This window comes from Scylla paramamosain, chromosome 22 (genome assembly GCF_035594125.1).
Source record: "Scylla paramamosain isolate STU-SP2022 chromosome 22, ASM3559412v1, whole genome shotgun sequence".
Classification (NCBI taxonomy): domain Eukaryota; kingdom Metazoa; phylum Arthropoda; class Malacostraca; order Decapoda; family Portunidae; genus Scylla; species Scylla paramamosain.
This window is the reverse complement of record NC_087172.1, coordinates 14,749,930-14,770,942: the sequence shown is the minus strand read 5'-3', so window position 1 is coordinate 14,770,942 and position 21,013 is coordinate 14,749,930. Positions and strand designations below refer to the sequence as shown.

The window sequence follows — 21,013 nt, the reverse complement described above, 5'->3', positions numbered from 1 at the left end:
AAGAAGGACACTGGCCGAGGGCAACAAAAATCCAATAAAAAAAAATACCCACTGAAATGCCAGTCCCATAAAAGTCAAAGCAGTGGTCAAAAATTAATGAATAAGTGTCTTGAAACCTCCCTCTTGAAGGAATTCAAGTCATAGAAAGGTGGAAATACAGAAGCAGGCAGAGAGTTCCAGAGTTTACCAGAGAAAGGGATGAATGATTGAGAATACTGGATAACTCTTACGTTTGAGAGGTGGACAGAATAGGGGTGAAAGAAAGAAGACAGTCTTGTGCAGCGAGGCCGCGGGAGGAGGGGAGGCATGCAGTTAGCAAGATCAGAAGAGCAGTTAGCATGAAAATAGCGGTAGAAGACAGCTAGAGATTGCGGCAGTGAGAGAGAGGCTGAAGACAGTCAGTTACAGGAGAGGAGTTGATGAGACGAAAAGCTTTTGATTCCACCCTATTGCATTTTTTTTTCACCTTATGCCTAAATTCTCATTCTATAGTTCCCCTAAGCCATGTGGTCTCAGCAAACAGAACAGCTCATATGTCATGGGAGGTGATAATTATAAGGATATAAAAACTCATTCTAAAATTATAATTTATTCCAAGATGAATTTCATGGTTATGTACAAATGAACATTATGTCCTGAGATATGGGAAGATGCATATTGGGCTATTGTCATGAAAAATTTTGTTGTGAAATGTTGTATTTGTTCATATTCGGACAGAAAGTGAGATGCTCTTGTATTCAGTAGAGGTATGCACCTTCCCGCCACTTGTACATGGATTGAATAACATAAAACTTTAAAATCTACTACACAGGGAGCTCCCAACAAATCAGTATAACTAGGAGGCAAAATTGTAAAACTGCTTGGTGAGACTGTGGACCGCAGCCGAGGGGCAGCGGGCAGACATCACATTATCATTAAGTTACCACCACAGTCAATGGACCAGCACTGTCGCCACACACCCCAGCCCCGGCCCCGGCTCATAAAACCAAATTTACATGTACAAACACTTGTGTGGACCATGCATAACATCTGTTAACAGCAATAACTGGCAAAAAGCTTCTGAACTAATGGTACTGTTGTAACTGCTTAACCCTACTGAGTGAGTCTGGGAGAATGTTGGGAGGCGCTACGGGGGTGAACAAGGGAAGGATCGGCAACAGGGGGCCACGGACGCCGCCGCACTCCAGTACAAAGAATAAACAACACCTAAATAGTAGTAGCAAAAGTTCTCACTCATTTATGCACTATCAGCGTGTATTCAGGAGGGGAGGAACACTTGGAATGCAAGCCTCAAACGCTGTATTGTGTTGTGTTGCATTGTACAGTTGTGTGTGTGTGTGTGTGTGTGTGTGTGTGTGTGTGTGTGTGTGTGTGTGTGTGTGTGTGTGTGTGTGTGTGTGTGTGTGTGTGTGTGTGTGTGTGTGTGTGTGTGTGTGTGTGTGTGTGTGTGTGTGTGTGTGTGTGTGTGTGTGTGTGTGTGTGTGTGTGTGTGTGTGTGTGTGTGTGTTAAGAAGTGGTTCTGTGAATTGGTGATATGAAGTGAATTAACTGAAGGGTGAGGATGTGATGAGACAGAATGAAGTGAAGATGTGCTGTGTAGCGAAGTGTTACAGACTTGTGTGTGTGTGTGTGTGTGTGTGTGTGTGTGTGTGTGTGTGTGTGTGTGTGTGTGTGTGTGTGTGTGTGTGTGTGCATCTGTACAACAGTCATTTATATTAACGATAATCACAATGTTAACTTCTGTACACGTACTTCTCTTGGTTTTAATGTTATTATACAGTTGTTGTAAAGTTCATTGTACTTTGGTACAATTTAATAAAATAATTTAATATAGAAGCATAATTTTCTTCCAAGATACTGTGATACACTAATTTCCAAGAAACACCTGGCTAAGTGCCTCCCCATTTCTGGTTTACTGTAAATTAGTAAAAGTACCACCTGGGAAGAGGTTGCTATTGACTCAAGGATACAGAAACCTATCAAGCTGCCTGTTTTTTTTTGTTTGCTTTTTTTTGTCTGTTTTATATTGTTTTGGTGAATAATCTTGCCAGGTGAGGTGCAGAAAACATAAACACAACATGTGGGAAACAGCACAGGGAGTACAACACCATAACAATGACATGAACGAAAGAGCTGCCAGACATTATTATAAAAATATTCCTTCTATTTTACATACAACAATGCACAGCATTCAGTCACTTTCTTGCTCTCCAGTCAAACAATATTTACACATATTTTGAGAGAAACCAGAAATCTGACTTAGTGTAAAGTTCATTATTAAAAGTATATATTAAAAATCTCAATCAAATAACTTAAAAATCCTTGTACTTACTATCATAGGTTATACATCTACTACAAAATCCATCATTTTCTATTTTTATAAAAAGAAATTTTGATTTGTTGTCTTAATTTACATGTACAAAACTGTATATATGAGTATTATATACTCTTGAATGTGAATTCAGTATCAGATACTGAGATTTGCATCAATAACACTTAGCTCCTTGCTTGTACACAGGGATGATGGAAGGATCGACCAAATGCACCACAATGCGTCCAGTGACTAGTTACTCTACAGAAAAGCTTGCCCTCCAGTTTTATACACACTAGTAAAAAATTAAATAAAAAATAAGAAAATCTTTGTACTTTCTTACACCTATCATCTATACAAGCAGTACATTTATAAAACTGGATAACTTACAGCCATATCTCTTATAACCTATGTGTTTAAAAACGGTTATTGTGCTGAACTTACACAAGATATCAATAAGTACAGTTTATGTTCTTCATAGTGCACAGAGCATCCATTCTCTCCGGCCAGCCCCCTGCAGGTGGACAGCTGGCCTGGCCATGCTGGCGCTGGCCCATTATTGCTACACAAGGACGTGCTAAAGCTGACCTAGATTATCTCTCGTGTAATTCACTTTTGTTCGCATTCAACGTGTTTAGCCTCAAGTGTTCCTCCTTCAGCAAGGTAACACTGTACCACTTGGCAGTATTTCTCAAGGTACTAACTCATTTCCAGCATCATGCACAATATATGTGCCAAGTCTTAACAAAACATCTGAGAAAGAATAAAATACATTATTTATTACTATGCTAAAATTTCACTATAAAATGGCAGAGAAAGCTATAATTTTACAGGTAATCACCATTTGCATTTAAAGACCAATTTGATCATCTTTATATTCCATAGGAATTTCTATAGTTAAAATATTTCATGTCAGATTTATTCCATCTGATAATGCATTTGTTTTCTACTTTAAAGTCCATGCCCAAATCTCACATTTCAAGTCACAGAATCTGAGAAAAAGAAACTTATTTCCTTTTCACAGAACTCTAAAATGGCATAAATACATTTTCAGTATGCTTCTGAACACCTTGTGGAGAAAATCAGATCTATCAATTTGCATGATGGTTCTTTAAGCTTTTAACTGGTGAACTGTCAATAACACACAAAATCAAATGAAGCATGTAAGTGGTAAGCCTTTCACTTGACCAATTACATGTTTTCTTGCATTACTTGTTTCTCAAACAGACTTCTGGATACAATTAACTGCAAGAAATCAGATCTACACTTGGTGATGGTTCCCAAAAGCTTTCAAAATGTTCAGGACAAAATAATAATCCATTCATTGACAGTACAAGACAAAAAACCATACGACTCCAGAGAAGCTAAAATTCACAATGACACTTTCTTTGCAACTTGTTACTAAGTCTGCCACTTTTAGCTTTTCTGTAAAACCTAAGCTTGTGACTCAAGTAAGCAGACAAGTCACACTCTTCTTAAAAAAAAAACAATAGACGAACTACAACTCCCACAAAAATCCCTCAATTTAGTTACAAAAACATCAGGCTGGTACGACACTCAAATTCCTCAATAATTAAATTTATTCGTAAGTGTTGTCTGTCTGCTACTTTGTTTTGGTGTAGTGTTGTGTGTGTGTGGATGTCTGGCTCATAGAGATCTGGTGTCAGCGAGAAGTGAGTGCGTGACAAAGGCACCTCACCTGGGCCTGGCTAGTGCACCCACTTCACCTGGCAATCCAATCATCTTTAAATGTAACTTTTGAAATCCAAATACCGCGGGTTCAGGATGCAGATTTCTAGACTAAAACTTGCAACATCAACTAACATTAAATTATAACTGTCCCAACAGTAAATTTCCTGATGTGACCAATATGTACATGTGAAATGTTTTTGGGTCAGGAATTAGTTAACAAGGATGAATGATGTGGAGATGTCAAACAACGAGTCCAATTGAAGCTGAACAATTCATACAGATAATTGCACTCTTTGGTAAGATCTCTATGGTAAACATGTGACTGTATATATATAGTATGTGTATATATAAATGGAAATGCTTGTGCTGGTCTGTATGTTGATCAATTGACAATTAGAATTAAAATACCTTATAGATACCAATCTTTACATATGGCCCTCCATTTCCTTTAGAGTGAGGTGGCCGTTCCAGCCTATGAGCCAATCTCATGAGGTAAACGCTGCCGTTTTCTTGCGCTGCCTCTTGTTATTTTCCAACAGGTAACTCAGGTCTATCACCCCTTTTGCTGGGAGCTGACCCAGAAGCTTGGTGGCCACACTGTTGACACGCACTCGCTTCTTGGCTCTCTGTGGAGGAAGAAAGCAACATTTTAGTCTTGCTGGGAATGCTAAATACAATCATTCAATGTCAAATAACAGGAGGATAAAAATTCATCAAATGTGTTCCAGAGAAATACTAAATAATATATCAAGGTTACTATGAGATAACATACAACTATGCCTTCTAGCCAGTGCTGTAGGAAAACATGTCATGCCTACTGTAATGTTTTGTATGTACTACTGATTGATATTATTTTCCTTAATAAAAAAAATATAACTACAGTACATTAACTGAATAAACAATCTAATGTCTCCAAAAACCAGTGTACTGCCACTTTCACACATGTGACATGCTCACTTCAAGGTGCAATTGGTAAAGTGTAAGTTAAATCTCAAAGGAGACACATTTAGGATTGAGAAAGCTATTAGGTTTTATATTAAAGTAGAATCACTAATAAAAGCAGACAGGCAGTTTACTCCTGTGTTCCCAAGTCTGAGGACATGCGAGCACCCTGCAGTGGAAGTAAAGATCTGCTGCTGTATGTTTCTGAAGAGAAGCTTGAAGCTTTATAAAAAATGAATACAAATTTAGAATGACATGGAGAAGAGCTTTTGCAAAATTTGTTCTAGAGTAGACCTTTAAATTCTGATTTTCTGTGGTCATCTTAAAACTGACAAAAATTTAAAATGGAAGAGTATGAGCGCAAGAAATATTCATGCCAGAAATATTTCATGCGAAGCACAAGAGTCCACAGAAGACCAGAGATGTAACAGTAATCATGCTCCCAACAGAAAGCTGAATTTTATGCCCAGTCTCTCAGCTTTGGTGTATGGAGCTTTAACCAATAAAAGCCAGAAGTGGTTGGGTGCCAGCTATCACATGCCTTTTGTGCCCTGGCCTCAGCTCTTACAGTAGCCAGCGGGGTGTGGTCGTCAATCTCATCAGGGGGAGGAGGCGGGACCCCTCTGTCTCGAGACCTGCTGCTCCTGCTGCTGCTACCGCTGGTGGCGCTGCTGCTACTGCTGCTGATGAGGCTATTGCTACTGCTGTTGCTGGTAGTGTTGTTGTTGTTGTTGTTGTTGCTGCTGCTGCTGCTGCTGCTGCTGCTGCTGTTGGTGGTGGTGGTGCTTGCACTATTGTTGTTGATGCTGTCACTGTTGCTGGTTGTGCCATTACTAGTTGCAGGAGTGCTGGGTTTAGGGCAAGTATTAATGTTGTTACTGGCTGCACTTGAACTGTTGTTGTTGTTGGTGCCACTGTTGTTGTGGCCACTGCTGCTGCTGCTACTGCTGTGCTCCTCAGACCCAGTGTGGCTGTCCTTGGAGCCACCGCTGCTGCCGCTGCGGCCACGACCATTGGATATCACTTCATGTGGCTGTTGAAGAGAAAAAAATACATTAATAATGATCCCTCAATTATGTAAATGAAATGAGAAAATAACCAAGTCAATAAAACTTTAACAATGTCACATTTATGTTTAAAAAGGATACATGTTTGTTCTATATCACAACAAAACTGTCATTACAGACCCTCAAAGAAGTGCAATATACACTAAAACAAATTAATCTTACCGTGTAGGTGCGTTGTGGCCGGAGTCTCTCAGGGAAGGTAATGAAGGCATAAGGCTTGATGCAGATTGGGTATTTGGGTTTGCTGATCTTGGAGAAGACCCTCGCCCCCTTGTCCACCCGATATTCACACACATACACATGGTCCTCCTGGGCACCGATGGGCCTCCCCCGGCAGTAGCTGTTGAGGTCCAGTACCCAGCAGTGGTTGATGACCATGTCCAGGGGCAGAATCTCACACAGGGGTGAGCGGATCACTTCATTTGGAAAGAACTTGCGCCACGGCTCATGGAACGTCTCGTGTGGACGCAGGTAGTGGTGTCCAAACGCAAACTTGTCTCCCCTGTCAAGAGTTGAAAATGTTAGGGAAAATAATATCGCATTTCAACATGTTAAGAAAGCAAGGATAACATATTTCCAAAGGATTCAATACTATATCTAGCAAGTTAAAGTTACTGAGGATATTTTGAAAGATGCACGTACTTTTCATCAATCCACAGGTTCTCTATTTTGAATATCAAGAGGTCGTGAGGCTTGACATCCTTGGCAAGACGATAAGCCGGCTGTCTCCTCTCTCCACTCTTCTGTTGTGGACGGTCGCGCAGGATGTAAACACTGTCCCCTGAAGGAGAAAAAAACATTCAGTATCTAACATTATTTCCTCCTTATTCTACCTGTTTTTGTTTTCTCTCAAAAAACTGCATATTTATCCCTCTTCTGCTATACAACATTGTTTCTTGCCATATACTGCAGCAAATGAGTGAGGCAATAATCACTACAATAAATTATGAAAATAAATGCATACAGAGAAACAGGTAATACAAATATTTACCTTGCTTGACTTGTAGGTTATCTCTCAGCAGTGTGATGAAATACTTGTGGTCTTTTGGGGCATCTGGAGGCTGAGGGTTCATGGGCACTTCAGGGGAGATGAGGCGAGGGGAGCACTCCTCACACAGGTAGTGTTCAGGAGAGTCAGTGACTCCCATGCAGTCGCAGTGTTGCCACACCAGACAACGCTCACACTGGATCATGACTCCCTCATCCCGGTGAAGGTTGCACACGCACCGAATCACATCCTCGTCTTCAAACTCCTCGTTTGGAGAGGAGTTTGCAAAGGCAGGAGGCAGCGCATCTTCCCCAAGAACCTCCTCCAGAAGGGGCTTGAACTGCAGCTTGCATTCACTGTACACTCGCCGCAGACCAACGGCCATCTGTCCAATTTCAGTGTTGCGTCCAAAAAATCTAAGGTTGTTGGCAAAGAGACGCATCACATCTCGGTCAAAAGACTCAGCAGTGATGTAGTGGCCTGTGAGGATGTTCTTCTCCAACTGAGCCAAGTCAATGGGCTCACCAACTCTTGTGTAATAGGTTGGGTATTTCTTTTTTGAAGGCAGTGTCATGAATGGGGTAGCCAGGGGCTTGTCATTGGCATCCCTTGAAGCAACAAGTTTGTCATAGATGTCCTTGAATATTTGTGCTAATTTGGCCAGGCGAGTCATCTCTGGATCATCCTCTGCCTGGGCCAGTCGTCTTGTTTTGACAGAGCGAGCAGTGTTGAGAGCTGTGAAGTGAGTCAGGAACTTCTCAACCCTTGTGCTTGGTTCCTCAGGGTCCTCCAGCACCTCCTCGGCTTTCTTCTCTGCACAGCGACTCAACCGTTCTCTTGATCTCTTAACTTTCTCCAGGTTGCGAATGAGGAAACAGCGGTGTGTGAGGATGAAGAGCTGCTGCTGGTGGGACAGAGGCTTCATTGGTGTGATGTGTGGCCGTGGAAGGTAGTTGTCCACCTCTGATGTAGCTCCACGCTTACGCTTCTTGCCAACCTCCTTCTTTGCGGCCTTCTTCTTATCGTCCACATAACCGTTCACCCTTTGAGACTTTGCACCAATCACCCCTCGGCAGTTGTCTGACCCACACTTGCACTCCTGCCCCTCCGCTGGGTTGAACAGGGAGAAGTTGTAGTCGTAGGTCAGTTCAGTGCCGAGTTCAATGTCCTTGAGGGCAAAAAGTGCCATGCGGTACTGGCCATTGACATACCACTTCTGCATCTCACAGTTGGGGTCACAGGAGTGGTTCACAAAGCGACAGTCACCCCCCATGCGGTGCCCATCAATCACCATTCCCCGGTCCAGGTTGAGGCAGTAGTGGTGGGTGTCATTAGCGTACCTCGTCTGCATCCGGATCTTGAACTCCTTCTCGCTCACCACCTCCCCGACATACTCCAGGATGAAGGTCCCTGCCTTGATGGCCTCGGTGGTCCTGATGCCCCAGCCTTTGTCAGGTGTCATGAAGCGCTGCAAGCAGGTGCGGTACTCGTGCCTCTGGATGGGCTGGTTGCCACACGTCTCACTGATGGGGCAGGTCTGGGAGGAACATTCAATGAGCATCATCTTGTTGATGCAGTCGTCGCCACAGCCACGCTCCCCTGGCTTGGTTGGTCGCTTGCAACTACAAGGTTGGGACTCATAGTCATGGTTGGGCTTGACATCATAGTAAACATCTGGAAAGGTGAAAAGGAAAAGAAAATTAGTCATTTCTTAATCAATACCAACGACAAAGTACAATCACACTAAATTTGTAATAAAATCTTGAAGTAATATTTGACACATTTCCAAAAGACATGCAAAGTCTGAAACATCAACTTACTGCTCTTGATCTTCTTGTAGTTCCAGGAGGGCACAATGTCCCGGCCAGGCAGCATATTGTGTTCATGCAGCCACCACAGGTCGTAGGGCAGCACAAAGTCAATCTGCCGCTCCCTCAGCCACTTGCGGCAGTAACAGGGGGGAGGGAGCAGGCCGTGGATGTGCTCCTCTGGGTCGTAGGTCAACTTGTTCTTTGGCATGGACACTTCTCCGTTTCTCCTCCGAGGCCTGTGGTTGTGATCTGGCTTAGGGATGTGCTGGGTGATGGCTTACACAGTGATGTGACTAAAGGATGTGCCCAAGTGATGTGATCTATGGTGGTGCTACACTGTGAACTGGAATTTGGTGCTGTAATGTGCCTACTGTATGTGCTCACAGAGGTGATTTCAACATAGATTTGTTTGATTGTGTGCTGGGTTTGTGGTTGTGCTAATGTGTATTTGTGTATGTGTTAGTTACTAATTTGTGATGTGACAAATAAAATACACAGTGACTGGCCGGACATCTGTGCCAGGTTGTAATGTCAAGAAATGTGCCGTTTCCTAGGTTGTCTATGAAGTGTGAGACTGTGCTGGCTTGTGTACTGAGTGGGAGCTGTGTCAAGTGTAAAACCAATCCACATATGTGCTGGGGCCAATTTAGGGATGTGCTGGATTGTGTGTTGCTTGGGTGTGTGATGTGCTGGACTGTGTTCTGTGAGGGCTGGTGCTGGGGTAAGAGTTCAGCAGTAATGGAGTGATTTCAGGGTTGTATGGATGATCACCTACCACAAGATCTACCTTACACTCAACCAATGACTCATCTAATCAAGCTCTTCTCTCTTACTAACCCTACAAAATACTCTAGTCGTCTATTCTATTCAGGAAAACTTTTCATCTGGTTTGTCATAGTATCTCAAGTATAACTTCAATGAATTCAACAATAAAATGCTTCAGATTATCACATTTCAATGACTTTTGCTACTGAACAGGATAAAAGAAGCCGACACTCACTCTCCCTCCTTGTAGTAATCCGAGAAAAGTCCAGCCACAAGGTACTTCTTCCTCCAGCGCGGCACCTTCCTGTGTCCTGTCAAGGTGCGGCTGCTCTCGTCCCCGGAGGGTGGCTCACTGCTGGGCATGGACTCCGAGGACAGCACCACCGCATCACAGTCATCCATCTGTTGGGTTAAGATATGTTAGTTAGTGTTTGATTGTGCTGATATGCTAAATAGTGTACAGCTTGTCATATTAGACAGACAAGAGTAATATGTTTGATAGTTTGTTGAAGCCAGTCACTGTTAGAGGATAGACAAAAAGTGATTAAGATAAGTGACCTCAATTCACTCATTAATTTCAAATGTCTTAAGTTTCATTAGCATTCCTCCTTATGCTTCATTGGACAAAAGAAAGAAAAAACGTAACTCAAGACATGTAGGTATTAAGTAAAGCTGATCAACTGTACCTCCTCCTCAGCATGTCTTCTTGGCCTCTTCCCTTCTGACTGAACTGTTCTCACACTCTCTTCACTCAGGTCCCTCTTCCTCCTTGTCCGACATCCAATACCAGTGGCCACTCTCTCCAACATCTTCTTTAACTGCTGCTCGTCTTGCTCACTCTCTATTTTCTTCTCCTGAGGGACAGCTTCAGGAGGCTTGGTGGACCTCCTCTCCCTCAAGGACTCCCGCAGCTGCTTTGGTCCCTTCTCGGGTGACTGTGAGGGGGACACTGAAGGCGCTCTTGATGATGACTTTCTCTCCGTGCTTGTCTTCTTTGGGCGCCCTCTTGGTCTTGGTGTGGGGACAGGTACAGAATCTTTAGATGTTGGGGTATCGACTCTGATTGTCTTTGCTGCAAGTTGTTCAGACTCTGGCATGGTAGCAGCAGGAGCACCAGTAGCTTCCTTGCCTTCATACTTGACAGGGTTAGGCTCTGAATCACCGGGTCTTGGTAGGGCACTGGGGTCTGCAGGAGGTGGACAAGCTGGTGCTGTACTGCTGCCTGGGTTACTGATTACCATGTTTTCAGGGTTTGTCTTAGCTGGAATCTCTGAAATTTCCATGGCATCCTTATTATCACAGAGTTCACCATTTGGCTTCTCTTCAGTCTCATTTTCTTTCTGGTCAAGGTCTTTGGTCTTTCGTTTCTTTTTCCTTATGGTTGGGAATCCTGTCCTATTTCTTTTCCTGCGCTTTAGCTTTTTCTTTTTCTTGGAAGGGGGAGGTTCGTTATCTTCCGTGACTTCTGCAGGTACAGGTTTGTCGGTCACCTTTGGGATTGGTGACCTCAACTCCCTCTTCTTCTTCAGTCTTTTCTGAGGCACTTTTACGGGAATCTCCACGGGACCCTCTTTGTCAGAGGAGAAGCCACTCTGGTCACTGTCATAGAGCGGCTCATGTTCACTGGGAATGTCACTGTCTGAGTGTGTGCCAGAGCTTTCCTTTGGAGGCTCAGTTTCAGGTACAGGCTCTGACATCTGAACACAAGGCTCCATGGCTTCCTGGCACTTCTCAACACTGACATCATCACTGGGCTTCTTCTCCACCTCCTCCTCCTTCTTCTCAGCAACACACACTTTGGGGCCATTATCACAAGTGGATTCTTCCTTAGGTAGCGGCACATTACTGGTCTCCTTCAGGGGCAGTTCTTTGGTAGCTTTGGGGGACTTGTTCACTGGCACTTTGATGGACAGTTCCTTTTCTTTACTCTTAGGGACCTCCTTCTCCACCTTGCCCTTCACCAGACCTGAGGTGGCCCTAGTGGCAGTGGCTGGGGTGTGGCTCAGCTCCACTTCCAGCCTGTGTCTTTTCTTAGGAGTGGTGGTTGTGGTGGTGGTGGTGGTGGTGGCAGCACGGGATGAGGTGCTGAGTTCCCCGCCGGCCCGCGTCACAGGGTCGGGTTTCTCCACCACCTTGTTCACCACCGCCTCGGGCACACAGGACACCAGTACTGCCTGGCTCTCCTCCGGGGGCTCAGCACTCTTTATAACTACATCAGGTACTTGGGTTTCTTCTGTCCTCTTAGAAACGGGTTCCTCGTACTTCTTGGCAATGGTGGGGGTGACCTCACACTTCTTCGCCACAGACGCAGTTACCTCACACTTCTTTGCCACCGAGTTTGTGACCTCATACTTTTTGGTCACATTATTATTGGGCACCAGGGTGTCCTCAGATTTCTTAGGTAGCTCCTCACTGCTCTGCTTGATAACCTTGGCGTCAGGCTTCACAGGCCTCGGGGTCTCAGCAATCAAGTTTGAGGTCTTTGGAACAGACATCCTCTCTGGTCTCGGGTCAATCTTGGTGGTTAGCTTGTCTTTGTCCTCCTTCTCGACTCTCATTTCCTTATCACAGTTTGCTTTCTCGTTGGCTTTTGTTATGCCGAGCTCACTCTTCACACTGTCCACCTTGGGTGGCTCAGGCGTGGCAGGGACTGCAGTGGAGATGTGGCGGTGGCGCTTCTTCAGGGGCAGACGCTGCTCATTGGCCTCTGTCCGCTCCCGACCCTGAAACAAAACACAACACATTTTAAGATCTGAGTGCCTGCTATACTAATCTAAAGCTTCATACTAGTCTACTGTCTACTTCAAAGTGAATTACAGTACTTACCATGAATCTAAATATCAAAAGAGAAAAATAGATTCTGAACACACCTGCTTAGGAACCTCTTGCAGCTTCTTCTTCCTCTTCCCTGATGCCTTCTCCTTGCCACTCTCCCCCTCCGTGCCCGACTCCCGGTCACTTGTCCTCGTCTTCTCGCTGCCTCGCCTCTTCTTGGCCGCCAGCGACACCTTCCTCAGGCGGAATATAGAAGGGAGGAGCAGCTCACCGGGTTTGGATTGCACCAGGATGGGCGCCTTGGAGATGGAACACTGCTGGATCCCCCTCATGAGGTCCTCCAAGTCGGCAAGAAATACAGGGTCCACAATGTTCTTGTGCTTGGTCTTGAAGTGCTTGGGTTTCTTCTTCTTCTTCTTGTGGATCTGCTTGAAGGCCAGAGATGCGGGGCAGAAGGATGGCCGGCCATTCTCACTCTTGATCTTGCTCTTCATTTCCTGGTTGCGGTACACCTTTTCAAAGATGGCCGGTAACTCCTTTTTCCTGCCACGTTTCTTCTTCCCCTCAAATGGCAGACCGTCAGCTGTGAATTTTGGCTTTGAGTGGCGTTTGCGGTGTCTTCTCTCAGAATCGTGTGCGCTGGCGAAGGGCAGGTCCAGGAAGGCGTAGGGATCACCGGTGGACTCCAAGGATTCCCCGTGATCGTCAACTCGGCCAGATAATTTGTCAGACTTCTCGCTGTTGCGCACCTTTTCGTTGATGATTTTGTGCATGATCCTCTCGCTGAAACACTTCTTGCTGGCTGCCGTGGCCGGAAGGTTGTTGCCAGCTGAGTTGACGTCCTCTCTCTTCGGGTACTTCCTCGGCCGTCCCACTGGCCTCTTGCCCTTGAATCCTTTGTCTCTAATTTTTCTATCGTACTTCAAAGAATTGGATGGTTCAAAATTAGCAATCTGCACATCAGGGTTGGCACTGGGGGGATTGGCACTTTTATCTGCACAAGACTCAACTTTGTGCTCACTTTGTACTTTATTTAGCTGTGGTTCCTGGAGGGGTACACTGGGTTCTAACACTGGAGGGATCTTTTTGGGTCTGCCCGGCCCCCGTCTCAGAGGAGGGATGGGCTCTGGCGGCGGAGGGAGGTCCTCACTGTCTATGTCATTGTTCCACTTGCTATCACTACACGTGTCCATCGCACTGGCCACTGGCACGTCAGGTCCATGTTCACTCTTACAGCACGAAACGTTATCCGTGTCTCTTGTTAACTTATGCAAACTGTCCTTGAAGTCCACGGCATTTGGCTGTCTGTCTGTCTTCTTTGGTTTCTTATTTTTTGATCCTTTAGGTCTGCCTCTGGGTCTCTTGGGCATGTCTGGATCTTTCTTTGGTCTTCCTGGTCCCCGCTTCTTGAGGGTTCCCTGCTCCTCCAGGCTGGTCCGCTTGGTGTTGTCTGCATGCAGGACGGGCGGGGGGTCCACCTGGCACTTGAGAGCTGGCATCTGGGGGGAGTGTGGGGGGTCGTCATACTCGTACTGAGGTGACCCCAGCAAGTGTGGTGGAGTGACAGCTGGCAGCAGCGTGGGGGGTGGGGGAGAGTCCTGAGAGACATAGGTGGGGGAGAAGGGCCGGGTGTGGCCCCCAGAGCTGTCACCAGCCTTGCCTGCACTGTAAGGAGGTGAGTGGTGATGCGGTGGTGACCCAATATGGTGCAGGGGAGAACCATTCACTGACTGTATGCCACTGTCTGGGGAGACATTGGACACATTACAGTCCAGGGGAACGTAACTCTCCAGCTCCGGCATGGAGGGTGGGTCAGAGTCCTCCTCCGGGTGTGTGTCCTTCCCTGGCAGCACAGCCCGGGACGTCCTTCCTCGTTTCTTCTTTTCTCCAAATGACAGATCCTCTCGGCCCCTGGACCCAGACTCTGCCCTGGGACTCCTGGCTGCTCTCTGTTGTTGCTGTTGCTGCTGCTGCTGCTGTTGGTTCAGTCTGACTTGGCCTTGCTGTGGCTGCTGCTGCTGCTGTTGCTGCTGCTGTTGTTGCTGCTGCTGCTGCTGTTGCTGCTGCTGCTGCTGCTGTTGCTGCTGCTGTTGCTGCTGCTGCTGCTGACGGGCTCGGCCACGCCCGTCCACATCATCCAGGTCATCCATGAGCACCGTGTTGAACTTAAGGGCCTCCTCGCCCACCATGGCCATGGAGTTGATGGCCTCATGCACAATGACATCTGGCAGGTCATCATCATCTTCCCCAGCAGCAGCGGCAGCAGCAGCAGCGGTGGGGGGTTCCTCTCCTTCTGTGTCTGAGCCGCCACGCGACACCACCACGTCATCTGTGAATCCATCAAGGGACACCGAGGAGCCATCCTGGTGGCCACTGCCGCTGCTCACATCAGGCAGCAGGGCCGCCAAGTCCTCCTGGTCAAGCACCTGTCAAAGAAGGGCATGACTCAGCATGACACACACATGTCCACCTCACGGCATATATATATCACAAGCTGCCTCACTCACTACTGAAACTAATGTGTTCTCATTCACTAAATCAACAAGTGCATCACAAAGCTAGATACAGATCATACAACAAGCAATACACAACACAATGGACAAGACAACACAATACATTAAAACAAGAGTGGAATCTACGTGCCTGGAGTCCCTCGTGGTCAGTTGAGATCTGGGAGAGGTGGTGTGCGAGGCGTGAGATCTGCTCCTCATCGTGGTCTATGTGGTGGTGGTGCACGGTGGGCGCTGAGGCTGCCACCCCGACGCACCCCATCAGGCCGCCCACGCCACCCGTGCGGTACACCGACGCCACCGGTACTCTCATGTCGCCCTTCACGCCGCCGCCCTGCAGGTGCAAGAGATGAGTCAGTTACAGACGTCAATACAACATAGTTAGAAGCATTAATACTATCAGAGCACTCTTGAAGGTACAAGGTATGGAGTCAGTCACATGCATCAATTTAAACTAGTTAGGAGCATTAATACCATCACTGCGCTCCTGAAATGAGTGGTATTACTAACTCATTAACTGTGGGTTACACTCATTACGGGGCAAAATGTGTAATGGTAATAATGATAATACGCATTTAATGTCATTACTGCTGCTGTGCCGAGGTGCTCTCTCAGCCACGAGGAAAATGACACACGCAATGCTAATACTGGACACGGGGAGCTGTGACAACCGTGAGCAATGCGTGACTAAGATGAAGTGACGGAAAGGGCAGATGTAAAAGATTGAGTAAAGTAGATATATGAGAGAGAGAGAGAGAGAGAGAGAGAGAGAGAGAGAGAGAGAGAGAGAGAGAGAGAGAGAGAGAGAGAGAGAGAGAGAGAGAGAGAGAGAGAGAGAGAGAGAGAGAGAGAGAGAGAGAGAGAGAGAGAATCACAAAACAGTCGAAGTAATAAATACGATAGAAGCAGTGAGGTTGGCAAACAAAATAAAACAAATACATACAACTAATGCGCAAAAAAAGAGAATAAAAAAAAAATAAATACACAAATAAATAAAAAATAGCAGCAAAAAACAACACGACAAACACACGACAAACACACCATAGCTCAGCTCCACGTCCTCAAACACACACACAGCACAGGGACATCTAATCTCTCCTCAGAACCCTCAAACACCCAACAATTCCACGACGTTAGCACTCATAAACACGGCCGGGAAACATATGACGCCTGATAGAAGTGATAAGGGCGTGTAAGACTGGGTTGGGCTGGGGCAGAGGGGCCGCGGGGAGGGTAAGAGAGGCGGGGACAGGACGGGACAAGATGGACAGCATTCCCAAACATTCCGGTGACTTATCTTCACTATTTTTAACAGGTTTTAGTGGGAGTTACTAGTGGCTTCATGATTCTAGTGATATTTTAACAAGGCTTTCGTGTTTATTAATCGTCGACTGTATTGGGAACTCGTACTATTTATCTCTGTGGTCGTCCAAAATATTTTAAAATGTTGGTCTAAGATGATACGCGTATATAAAGTTTTGCTATTATCACTATTAACAGACTCACTTATTGAATAACTTGTAGTGCAGGAGGAGGAGGTTCTTCTTTATTTTCTCATAAGCACTATTTTCAAAGGCCACCCCGATGGTTAGTTAGGTTCTGATGATGATGATGATAATACAGAATCCTTATTATTACGACCATGAAGATCACCCTTGAAAACCCAATAACTTCCACTTAAGCCAGTTAAATTATCAGCACAACCATGAAAACGCCCATGAAAATTCCCAACAACTTACACTAAGGCATGTTAAATTTACACTGCATTCATGAAAACACCCTTAAAAACCGAACATATTTCTTCTTCCAAACCCTGTTAAACTTACAACCATAAAAACACCCTTGAAAACCCTGAATAACTTCCACTGAGCCTGTTAAAAGCGGTCGAGAAAGGGCACGTAATCATTTCAAAAAGCAATCCCTTATTCATGAACTATCTGACTCTCCCTTCCAGCCTGTGAGTACGTAGCGAGGGGGAAAGAAAGGTTCACTAGCTAATCTCCACCTAAGACTCCAAGGAACCCGAGACGAGACACAAATCCGGACTTTAGACGGGGGAAACCACAGGCAAAGGGGGGAGGAGGGAGTCAATGTCCTGAGGGGGGCCCTTCTCCACTACTGCGCCAACACAACACTTCACTGCTTTATTGTCTGCATGCTGGCTGTTGTGTCTGTTGTGTCCCCTTCGCTGCCTTATCTCCCGGCCTGTGTATCTCGGTACCTGGACAACTAGCGGGGGAAAAAGTAGTAGTGGTCGTGGTGGTGGTGGTGGTGGTGGTAGTACAAGTCTAGCCGGGAGGGTTTGGTTGGTTGGGTTTGGCTGGTGGTTAGTGTGCCTTATATGTAAGCAGGCAAAGGACAGGGTCAGGAAGCTGTGGTGCAGGTTTTACACTCATGAGAATCTGCTGATAACACACACACACACACACACACACACACACACACACACACACATGGGATCATTAAGGTGTGATAAGGCGTGGGACTGCAGGCTAAACACACACACACACACACACACACACACACACACACACACACACACACACACACACACGTATTCATCTCCATCCATCCATCCATCCATTTCTTCACTTTTTCTTCCAGCACACATCCATTCCTCTCCCTTCCCATCCTTCCCCCTCCGTAATCCGTCAGCCATACGACCCCTGCACTGCCCCCACCACACACACACACATACACACACACACACACAATCAGATGTAAATATAATTCCTCCCTCCCTCTGAGTCGCGGACGTATACAAGAAGATTTTCCCCAGCCAGCCAGCCAGACTTTGAGCGCCGTAGGTAATACTGAGGTAAATAATACACAAGATGAACGATCAACAAAAAACGGGTCGCGGGGAAGCTGCAGGTTAAAGGCCCGTATTCTGAAACGCTTTGCTGTCTCACCATCATCATTTTCCAAGGCCACTGAGATGATTAGCCGAGTTGTCAAGAGTGTTTCCCCTGTTAATTATGTAAAGATGTTAATAATTTGTCACTACAACGGTAAACACACCCTTAAATAAAATCCGTGTAACTTCAGCTGACGCCTTCCGAGAGTAGCGGAGGTACGGTGGTGTTTCAGACTCCCAAGTGTCGAACCAATGAATCAACGAACCTGCTTCATTTAAATAACGACACATGAATCCTCCCTGTTTACTAATCCTCTCCCCCACATCCCCACGCTCTTCTGCACTATCTACACTCCCCCCCCCAACATCCTACCGAGCCCCCCTCCTCCCCCCGCCCCCCAGTAAGTGTTAGGTGCAAAAGGGCGCCACAAACACAGCCTTGGGCATCGGTAATCAATAACAGCGGGTGAGTTTGAGTGAAATGAGAGATGTCGGTGAGAGAGAGAGAGAGAGAGAGAGAGAGAGAGAGAGAGAGAGAGAGAGAGAGAGAGAGAGAGAGAGAGAGAGAGAGAGAGAGAGAGAGAGAGAGAGAGGCGAAAAGGCAGAAAGTTGAATCTGTGAGGAGGAGGAGGAGGAGGAGGAGGAGGAGGAGGAGGAGGAGGAGGAGGAGGAGTTTACCACGATCACCATCAACAACAGCAACAGAAACTTAAACTAAACCAATATCCTCTCTTTTTCATTATCTGCGAGTCAACGGAGGAGGAGGAGGAGGAGGAGGAGGAGGAGGAGGAGGAGGAGGAGGAGGAGGAGGAGGAGGAGGAGGAGGAGGGTGGAGCCAAGCAGAGGTCGAGCAGCCCGCCTTGTCCTCACAGCAGGGAAGCGGCAATGAAAATTAATCTCCCTTAATAGTGCGGCGGTCATTCTCCAGGGCTGTAGGTAAGACGCTAAATGCTGTGTGTGTGTGTGTGTGTGTGTGTGTGTGTGTGTGTGTGTGTGTGTGTGTGTGTGTGTGTGTGTGTGTGTGTGTGTGTATGTGTGTGTGTGTGTGTGTGTTCTGTAATGAAATGATAAGGATGAATTACTGCGTGACTGAAAAGTATATGTGTGTGTGTGTGTGTGTGTGTGTGTGTGTGTGTGTGTGTGTGTGTGTGTGTGTGTGTGTGTGTGTGTGTGTGTGTGTTTAAGAGATAACGACACTCCTCCTCCTCCTCCTTCTCCTCTTTCTTTTTCTCCTCTTCCTCTTTCTTCTTTTTTTCTTCCTCCTCTTTCTACAACTACAATTACTGATAATTACATAAAAGAAACTACTGCTAGTACCTTCAGGACAACAATGGCTATCACCTACTACTACTACTACTACTACTACTACTAACAATTACACACACACGCACACACACACACACACGTAGTAACAAGAAAGTGCTACAGTTATTACCACCAACAATAACTTCAATGCTACTCGTACACCACCACCTTCATTATGCATTATATAACAACACACACACACACACACACACACACACACACACACACACACACACACACACACACACACCACCTCCGAACCCACTTCCTCCCCATCCTGTAGCAGTCTTCACCGCCACAATCAAAGCCGCCACCTCTTTATGACAACCACAATGCCCTCCCTACACCACCACCACCACCACCACCACCACCGCCACTGCTACCACTACTACCAACATCCGTCGCCGTCCCTCTGTCTTATTACCTCAGAACACGACATGAGCGCCACGACCCTCACAACCTCTCCCTCTCTCCCTCCCACGTCGGCAAAACACCTTCCCACTCGTGAATAAAAAAAAGAGAGGAGTAATAGTAATAATAGTAAATAAAAAAAAGAGAGTAGTGATGGAGGGGGAGAGGGAGAGGGAGGGAGAGTAGAAGAGAGAAAGAGAGAGATGCAATCAAACTAACCCCGTCATAGCGACCTCGCAGTATCGATGTGGGAGTTTTGCATTCGATACTATTACCGCGGAGGAGGAGGAGGAGGAGGAGGAGGAGGAGGAGGAGTCAACCAAGCCACACCACTCAATAAAGACGAAGATCCTGCAAAATGGCAAGCGTCAATGATGTTTTTCGAGGGGCTAAAGAGGTTTAAGGAAGTCCCCCTGGTTCTCCTCCTCCTCCTCCTCCTCCTCCTCCTCCTCCAGATACGCCTCACTGCCCATAACTAGGAGGAAAAAGAGTACAAATCGTCGATTCTCACAAAACTTAACCTGAGGAGGAGGAGGAGGAGGAGGAGGAGGTTCGCATCAAGTTTACGCCGTGTTACTTCTTGCGTGTGCGTGTGTGTGTCGGGGGGGGTGACGAGTTCCCGCCCTCTGCTCTCACTCTCACTCACTCTCACTCCTGCCCTCTACTCTCACTCTCAACTCATTCTCACTATCTTCCTCCTCCACCTCCTCCTCCTCCTCCTCCTCTTCGCTTCCCGTGTATGTCTGATAAGGCGAGGAAACTGTGTGTGTGTGTGTGTGTGTGTGTGTGTGTGTGTGTGTGTGTGTGTGTGTGTGTGTGTGTGTGTGTGTGTGTGTGTGTGTGTGTAAGGACGAGGAGGAAAATGAGAACGAGAACAAGAACGAGGACAAGGACAAAGGAGAAGAAAGACCGAAATATATGAAAAAAAATATATATATATGGACCAGGACAAGAAAACGAGAATGAGAGAGGAGGAGGAGGAGGAGGAGGAGGAGGAGGAGGAGGAGGAGGAGGAGGAGGAGGAGGAGGAGGAGGAGGAGGAGGAGGTCGTGAAGTAAAAATAAGGGGGTCATGTTCGTGATGGTGTTGGTAGTGGTGTTGCCAGGGTGTCCTCCTCACGGTGGTGGTGGTGGTGGCGGTGAAGACACAAAGTTTCTGAGGCACAAGCAGGTCGGGTCGGCAGCGCAATAATCATAAATCTGGCAGCAATGATTACACGCCGGGACAGAAGCACGCAAGCACCACCACCACCACCACCACCACCACCACATGTCTGGCTGAGGGCTTGACCACTGCTACTACTACCACCACCACCACCACCGCCGCTACATCATACAATTTCCAACGATTTGCATTACTATTGTCATCACCGCCATCATACTATCTTTTGTTTCCTTGCGCTGTTGTCATCATTATTATCACCACTATCATCACAACCATCACGATTCCTTCCGGTGTTTATTGCTTGTTCTCACTGTCAGTTCATGCATGTCACTATTAGTATTATCATTCACTATATCTTTCCTGTTGCCATCATTGTTAGTTTAGACTTATCACGATCGTCATCATAATCAGTCCT

The 21,013-nt window shown here is 46.3% G+C and overlaps 1 protein-coding gene across 2 annotated transcripts in view; it reads right to left on the bottom strand.

Annotated features, from left to right (window-relative positions):
• Positions 1-579: 579 nt before the first annotated feature.
• Positions 580-21,013, bottom strand: part of LOC135111653 (uncharacterized) — an 84,242-nt gene continuing 63,808 nt past the window's right edge. Inside the window, exons 2-11 of one of the 2 annotated variants that reach the window (XM_064025178.1) lie at positions 14,995-15,195; positions 12,447-14,777; positions 10,263-12,299; positions 9,812-9,978; positions 8,821-9,047; positions 7,004-8,674; positions 6,655-6,793; positions 6,175-6,514; positions 5,483-5,978; positions 580-4,625 (exon numbers count right to left, since the gene is read on the bottom strand). In XM_064025178.1, the coding sequence (XP_063881248.1) occupies positions 4,489-4,625; positions 5,483-5,978; positions 6,175-6,514; positions 6,655-6,793; positions 7,004-8,674; positions 8,821-9,047; positions 9,812-9,978; positions 10,263-12,299; positions 12,447-14,777; positions 14,995-15,174 (7,725 nt within the window). In that variant the 5' untranslated portion in view covers positions 15,175-15,195 and the 3' untranslated portion in view covers positions 580-4,488. Of the gene's footprint in view, positions 4,630-5,482; positions 5,979-6,174; positions 6,515-6,654; positions 6,794-7,003; positions 8,675-8,820; positions 9,048-9,811; positions 9,979-10,262; positions 12,300-12,446; positions 14,778-14,994; positions 15,196-21,013 lie in introns of both variants that reach the window. The other variant, XM_064025179.1, reaches the window with a different exon arrangement.